The 7,592-nt window shown below is 45.3% G+C and overlaps 1 protein-coding gene across 1 annotated transcript; it reads left to right on the forward strand.

The window, feature by feature from the left end:
* Window positions 1–2,408: 2,408 nt before the first annotated feature.
* On the forward strand, window positions 2,409–6,982 carry LOC123147467 (protein CHUP1, chloroplastic). Its single transcript, XM_044566719.1, has 9 exons — window positions 2,409–2,750; window positions 2,857–2,946; window positions 3,592–4,451; window positions 4,535–5,491; window positions 5,600–5,731; window positions 5,828–6,009; window positions 6,095–6,206; window positions 6,348–6,491; window positions 6,659–6,982. The coding sequence occupies exons 3-9, from the start codon at window positions 3,666–3,668 to the stop codon at window positions 6,740–6,742; spliced, it is 2,397 nt and encodes a 798-aa protein (XP_044422654.1). The 5' UTR covers window positions 2,409–2,750; window positions 2,857–2,946; window positions 3,592–3,665; the 3' UTR covers window positions 6,743–6,982.
* Window positions 6,983–7,592: the final 610 nt, after the last annotated feature.

Here is a 7,592-nt window from a genome sequence, read left to right on the forward strand (position 1 = left end):
TTGCATGAGAATTGTTAGCTTACGGCCAAGATTTCCTACAATGCACTTTAGTGCATTCAGGATTTCTAATAGCGAGGAATGCTTAATAGTGAAAGACTGGAGCAAAATTCTGAACGATCGCAGAGAAGTACTAGGGGGGAAGCAATCAGAAGTGCAACCCATGATTAGGAGACATGTTCATCTGCATGCTCCAACTTGATGAAGCAGGAGTGCTACACATGTTTTATGTTATTTTAGCTGAGAGAGAGCAGCAGGAGTGATTAGCTAGCTAGAAATGAGTTATGATGATTAAATAGCTAGTGTTGGTGGTAATGACTATTATGATTATTATTAGCTAGTGTTGGTGGTGATTAGATAGCTACCGCAGCTAGTGTTGGTGGTGATTAGCTAGCTAGAATGAGTTTGAAGATGATGATGTGTGCTACACTATGACTATGATGATTAAATAGCTACTGTTGGTGGTAATGACTATGATGATGATTAAATAGCTTGTGTTGGCGGATTAGATTCAAGTGGAGGCAACATGTGGTGCACATCGAAAGTACTACTAGTCCAAACTAGATCAAGTTTGGATTAGTAGTATACTTTTGACATGCGCCACATGTTCCCTCCACTTAAGCCTAATCCACCTTCATTTGACACATTGTTATGGACATATTGATATAACAACCTCATAAATTGGTATTGTACCAAAATTTGTATAACGGTGTACAAATACACTAAAAATAAAATAAAAATAAGAAAAAGAATACTAGTAGCGATGGAGAGTAAACACATTACAACTAGCTATATTAGCAGTAGCGCTGGAGTGAAGAAACGTTGCTGCTATATGTCTTAGCAGCAGCGCGCGTAGCACGCGCTATAGCTAAGGAATAGCTGTAGCGCCTTATCAGTAGCGCGTCCTCTCGTGCACTGATAGGCAAAATACCTGCGCTACTGCTAGGGTTTTCCCTACTAGTGAATAAGCAGGTGGTTAATGAGACCACGGGAAATTGTTTTTGTCGGCTATCTGCTCTGAGGAGCTTGAGCAACTTATGGCGAAGAAGTCGATGCCAACAAACATGGCGCGCAGATTGCCCAGGGACGAAGCCCCGCCGCCGAGCACGTGCTCCATCAGGAGTTATTTGGCCAGGGGCTCGAATTCCCACTGCACAAGTTCGTGCGCGGACTCTTCTTTTTCTTCGGCGGCCAGCTCCACCATCTGATGCCGAATGAAGGTTTCCATGCCACGAACTTCATTATGTTCTACGAGTGTTTTCACAGGAGAGCTCCCTACTTCAATTTGTTCTGTTATTTCTTCCGGGTGCGAGTGTGGATGAATGGTGAGGCCATCTGCAATCTCGCAGGGGCAACCTGCAACTCTGGCCTACGACAAAATTCTTTTTGGTCGCCTTCTCGAAATCTATGCGAGAATGGTACTAGGTATGGTTCTATGCTTCCGGCCTCGGGACAACTTGTCAACCTTTGTCAACGAGCCTCCAAAGAAGCTAGGTTCTTGCGCTCCCCTCGACTACCTATCCAAGAGCACCTAGGAGCTCACTGAAGCTAGAGCCCCCCTGAAGGACCGCAGACTCAAGGGGGAGCACATCCTCAGGACTTGGGTGTTGCATCGTGTCCTCCCGATGGCAGCTCGGGAGACTCCAATGTATGCGTACACAGGGCGAGAGGATCCGACGCGGGTAGCCAGGAACAAGCTTGGACTGATGGAGGTCCGACACCGTTTCAACATCTTGACTGGCTGGAGCCGAGAAGGTCCCTATGGAGGTTGTCGTGGAGCCCTTCCATGTTGAGAACCCGTCGAGCGGCGTAAGTCATTCTTGATCATCTTGCTTCGGTACTGGATTTTGCTTTTGTCACCAAAGAACTAACTATGGACAAGAACACGTGTATATTTGTGATAGCACCATGACTTGGTTTCGAGATCTTGTGAGTGTTAATCCTAATCTACCCTAACTTGTTTGGGACCGGAAGGATTTGTTACTGTGTTACTATCCCTTTTGTAAATATATAGCTTGTATTGAACTCTTCTGGTATTCTCCCATCTTAATGAAAATTGGCGGAGCGCCTGCCTATTACGAAAGAAAAAAAAATGCACGTAGAAATTCACATGACATGTACTCTCTTCAGTCCAAAATAGATGACTCAATTTTATATTAACTTTGTAGTAGTTTCTGCGTTTTTTTCGTATTCTTTAATAGTACTCCAAAAGACGTTATATTCCGACAGCGAAGAAGGGCAGCAGCGCTGCACACGCAGGCACGCAGAGAAAACAAACAAACAAAGTCAGACGAAAAAGCCGATGACTGCCCGAGACGGGCTCCACCTGTCAGTGTCTGCGCGTCGGCCTGTCTCACGTGTCCCCTAGTAGCCGCTACGGCTACCCGCTCGCCCTAGTGCCCTAGCCTCGCGTCGCCCTCATTTCAAAATTCAAAACCCACCTCTCTCACTCAGACCAGACCAAGGAGAGAGAAGGCGGCCAGCAAATCCTCGAACCCTCCGCGACCTCGTCTCGGAATCCGGCGAGGAGCCCCATAGAAAAATCCTGGGCGTGGGGAGGGGGACGCAGGAACGAGGCGAGCATCCGAAGCTGCCCTGCCCTCCCTTCCCTCCCTTGTCGCGTCCACCCTCCACCTCCTCTTCCTCGTCCTCCCCTCGTTCTGCTCCCGTCCCCTTCTCTGTTCATCAGTAGCTGCTCAGCTCGGTTTCCAGGGGGGGAGGCCAAGGTCGCGGCTCTGTCTGGGGCGCCGCCGGTAGGTCTCAAGCTCAGGGCTTGGAGCATGTTTGTTTTGGGTGGGGGCTTCTGATGTCGGAGGGGGTTTGTTTGCCGCTCGAGCTCAGATTCGTGTTTTTGTGCAGTGTTTTCAGGTGCATCGGAAGGTGTTCTGACAATCTCCACTCTTTCTTCGCCGGACGCCGGTCTGCTGCATTCCGGCAGCGGGATGGGAGGTGAGTTTGTCTGAAAATCACTCATCTCAACTGGCATGTAGTACTACAGTAAATAGTTACTGCACTATTTAAGCTCGATTTCTTCAGCTTAAAGGTTCGATTTTGCCATGCTGTTTGGGCGCAAATGTGTTGTTCTGGGCAGCAAGGATTAGGGATCTGGTACTTCTCGATGTGCGGCCTCATACCACTGAACTTGATTGGTCAGGCCTGTACGATACCTGTTTGCAATTTGCTTCTTGTAAATACTACTGCGGATGATTGGGGGATAGATAGATTCAGTTTCCAATGCTACTATGCTAGCGATAAACGTTACTTCCTTCAGAGCCCAGCCCGCACTGCATAAAAGGCATTCATGGGAGCAACTAGACATGCATTCTCAAGGTTAAGTGTCTCTTTATGATCCTGCCTAGAGTCTTGCCGATAAGAGCTCATGGTCCTGGCTAGAGTCTAGCGAAAAGGACTAATTTGAACAGATATTGAGTTGATGTGCTTGTTTGTTTATGGGAAAGTTGGAAGGGCATTTATATCTGGTCCTTCAGTTCTGTAGCAATGCCTGTTTGTTATACCGTTTATTTTTATACTGTGGTGGTGACATTTGTTTCTTCCTGGTGAATTACTCACATTTCCGTTCTCTTTTATTTGCAGGCAGTGTGACATTGTAGTAAAATTCTGCCACCGTTGCATGGTTGGTGTTCAGAGTATATTTGTCTTGAGTAAACATGAAAGAGGAGATCATGTTCGACAACCAATCCAAGCCATGCAGATCGAGGGTTGACTCCAAGAGTAACCAAAATCCTCTCAAGCCCAAGTTCGGGTCATCATGGGGATCCCAAATTGTCAAGGGGTTCACAGCCGACAAGAAAACCAAGAAGACATCAGCTATTGCAAGCAAGAAGCCGCCTCTTGCAAGCATGGAGAATGTTAACCAGAGCAACCAACAGATTACATACCAATCTAGGGTTAAGAGATCTCTGATAGGAGATTTTCCTTGCTCGCCTGCTGGTGCTCAAGTTCATCCCCATGCCTTTGATTGCCACGGTATTAGGTCCCCGGCATCTCATGATCTTTTTCTTGAGTTGGACCATCTCAGGGAACAACTGCGTGAGTCCAAGGAAAGAGAATCAGCTTTGCAATCAGAGTTGCAGCAATGCAGAGAAAATCCAAGGGTTTCGGCACTTGAGAAGGAGCTTGATTCTAGGAAGAATGAGATTGACAAGCTTGCACGGCTTAAAACTTCACTAGAAACTGAGAAAACAAGCCTTTCTGAACAGCTATCAGTTCTATCTTCTATGGTGGAGCAGCATGAAGAAACTGTAAGATTGGATGGGCATGGCAATCGCACTTCTAGTGCGGATGGGGACAATGTATATTCTTCAGGAAACTTGGAGTTTGAAGTTGTTGAGCTGCGTCGTTTAAACAAGGAGCTTCAGTTTCAGAAACGAAGTCTTGCAATCAAGCTCTCTTCAGCAGAGTCCAAATTGGCTGTCCTTGAAAAGAATGCAGAGGTACCATCACATCAATTTGACCATTTCTAGCACACTACTAGTTCTACTTCAACTAATCTTTTCTGCATCCTTATTTTCAACAGAGCGAGATAGTCGCCAAGGTTCAAGCAGAGGCCTCATTGTTGCGGCACACCAATGCAAACTTGAGCAAGCAAGTTGAGGGCCTGCAAATGAGTCGGCTGACTGAGGTTGAGGAGCTTGCTTATCTTCGCTGGATCAATTCATGTTTACGTCATGAGCTCTGTAGCTCGGATCAAACAGCCAGAGCAATCACTGATCTTGATTATAATGATGGTATGGCTTGTAATGATGATCATTGTGATGGCAACACCAGAAATGGTGAGAACAGTTCTGATGATAAAAGGCTCAGCATTGCCGAACGTATCAAGCAATGGTCTCAGAACGATACAAACTGTCAAACATCTAAAAAGGAATCTCTTCTTGATAGAGCATGGATTGAAGCCACAGAACCGCGAAGCCCCACACGTAGGCACTCACTTGGTGGATCAAAGGGATGTGCACAGGACTTGAACATTGTGAAGAGGAGGCAATCTGATACCTTTATCTGCCTTCCAGAGGCAACAGAGGAAGCAGTATCCTGTAATAAGGATCAGGCAAGCAGGGAGAAGCGTGAGCTCCTTGTGGACAAGTATGATTTTGGTCAATCTGATAGTTCAAGATTTGCTCTTGGCAAGCCAGAAATATGCAAGTCTCAATGCTTGGATGTCGAAAAGCGCACCCTGCGCATTCCAAACCCTCCACCAAGACCTTCAGTGTCTCTGCCATATTCTGGTCCATCAAATGGATCGACTGTAAATCCACCCCGCCCACCTCCTCCGCCTCCCCCGCCTAAGTTTTCCACAAGAAGTACTGGAGTCATGAAGAGGGCACCACAAGTTGCAGAGCTATACCATTCACTTATGAGAAGGGATTCAAAGAAAGATACTTCTGGGGGTGGAATCACTGAAACTGCTAACTCCGCAAATGTGCGGAGTAGTATGATTGGTGAAATCGAGAACCGTTCTTCGCATTTGCAGGCTGTAAGTAAAGTAGCCAGATTGAACCCATAACCATGATACAATGTAGATAACAGTAAGCAGCTGGTTCCTGCACTGACTCTGTGCTTTGACTTGTCATTCCATTTTCAGATCAAGGCGGATGTTGAGACTCAAGGTGAATTTGTGAAATCATTGATCAAGGAGGTGACTGATGCAGCTTACAAAGATATAGAAGACGTTGTTGCATTTGTGAAGTGGCTTGACGATGAACTCGGTTTCCTGGTATGCATATTCTAATATTACCATTCTGCAAGCATTCTTTTCAGCTGCAGCAGTCACTGAAGCTACTCTTTTTTCATTTAATTGTGTTACTTGAAGGTGGATGAGAGAGCAGTGCTGAAGCATTTTGATTGGCCCGAGAGGAAGGCGGACACTTTACGAGAGGCGGCTTTTGGCTACCAAGACCTCAAAAAATTGGAATCGGAAGTTTCTAACTATAAAGACGATCCACGCCTTCCCTGTGACATTGCACTTAAGAAAATGATAACAGTGTCTGAAAAGTATGGCCAAGTTAACTAGTATAAGAAAAAATTGATCTGTAGAATCACACTGTGTACTGAACTTTGGTTGGCATTCCTAATCCAGGACGGAGCGAGGTGTGTACAACGTTCTGAGGACGAGGGATGCAATGATGAGGCAGTGCAAGGAGTTCAACATTCCAGTTGACTGGATGCTTGACAACAATCTCATTAGCAAGGTAAATGCTGTATAGTTTTCTGTACTAGACCACCCCTCTGCAGGTTTTTGAGCTCTTGGTGCCACATTACTATCATACCAGTACCGGCAAATGTAGTTTGGACATATCATCGGAGTAATCCATTTCCCTTGGCCACTGCAGATCAAATTTGCTTCTGTGAAATTAGCAAATATGTACATGAAAAGAGTTGCTATGGAGCTTCAGTACATGGGACCTCTGAACAAGGATCTAGCTCTGGAGTACATGCTCCTTCAGGCTGTGAGATTTGCCTTCAGAATTCATCAGGTTAGTACCTATCATTACTTACTATCGCATCTGCCTTCTTGATTTTTTTTGTTTATGTTTAATCTCCATGCTATCTGTGTTGCTTGAGAACCTCTGGCTATTTGGGGCTATTCCCAGGGGAAACCTTATGGCGCGTGCTCTAAATTACCGTTCATTTTGTGTTTCAGTTTGCTGGAGGATTCGACACGGAGACCATGGATGCATTTGAGGAGCTGAGGAATCTTGTTCATGTCAGGAACAGTACCCAGTAGGAAGGCAACTCGATGTAGCATGATCTGAACTTTTTTGTTCGCGAGAAACTCTGGCTTACCTTCTCGGTAAGCATGACGGACAGTTTGAAGGGTTGGTGTGTATGTATGTTGTGTATTTGTGTGTGCTAGCATGAAGAAACCAGCTTCGGCGGGTGTAGGGATTTGGTAGCAACATTGCTGAAACATGCGATTTATGCATGCTATGTTTTCAGTTTGCAGAGGCAGGGTGTTTCAAGCTCCTTTTCGAGAGAAAAATGTTTTCAGTTTGCAGTTCCGGTACTCAACGGGAACTCTCGCCAGTCTGCTAGGAATGGGCGAGCTCCTAAGATGTCATCTCAGCCGAAAATTTGAAACCATCTCTTTAATGTGTAGAATTTTCCATTTTTTTAATTTGTTTGATATTTTTTAAAATTTACTGTTCACTCAGGTGCAGATGTGCAGATACATCTGAGCTCCGAAATGTTGCTCTTTAAAAAACGCTTAAGTAGCTTTATATTTTACTAAGAAAACAGAAGCTTGTTACACCTACCTTTGCACCAACTAAAAATATGTACAATCAAATTATTACAGACATTAAACACCGCAAAATGTTGTCATCATGGGTCTAAATAGCCAGACCTAAGTTTTCACGATAAGTACAAAATAATGAAGATATGAGAAACGTTAATCACACCAACACATGCACATCACACTTGCCGCCACCACTGTCAAGACATGCATAAGTGCTAGACAACAGACCACTAGATCTATTTCGACAATGTGGGCCAAAACATCACACTGTAGTCGGTAGGCTCCCGAAGATAGAGCCACAAGAATTTTTTTCTGCGTGACATTGTCTGTACCCTTAAGC

The sequence above is a fragment of the Triticum aestivum genome, chromosome 7A (genome assembly GCF_018294505.1).
Source record: "Triticum aestivum cultivar Chinese Spring chromosome 7A, IWGSC CS RefSeq v2.1, whole genome shotgun sequence".
NCBI classification, from domain to species: domain Eukaryota; kingdom Viridiplantae; phylum Streptophyta; class Magnoliopsida; order Poales; family Poaceae; genus Triticum; species Triticum aestivum.

Bases quoted from the DNA above. Each gene is read 5' to 3' on its own strand.
- LOC123147467 (XM_044566719.1), top strand. From the start codon at position 3,666: ATGAAAGAGGAGATCATGTTCGACAACCAATCCAAGCCATGCAGATCG. The intron at 5,732-5,827 runs GTATGCATATTC...TGTTACTTGAAG, and splicing joins ACGATGAACTCGGTTTCCTG to GTGGATGAGAGAGCAGTGCT. The intron at 6,207-6,347 runs GTAAATGCTGTA...TGGCCACTGCAG, and splicing joins ACAACAATCTCATTAGCAAG to ATCAAATTTGCTTCTGTGAA.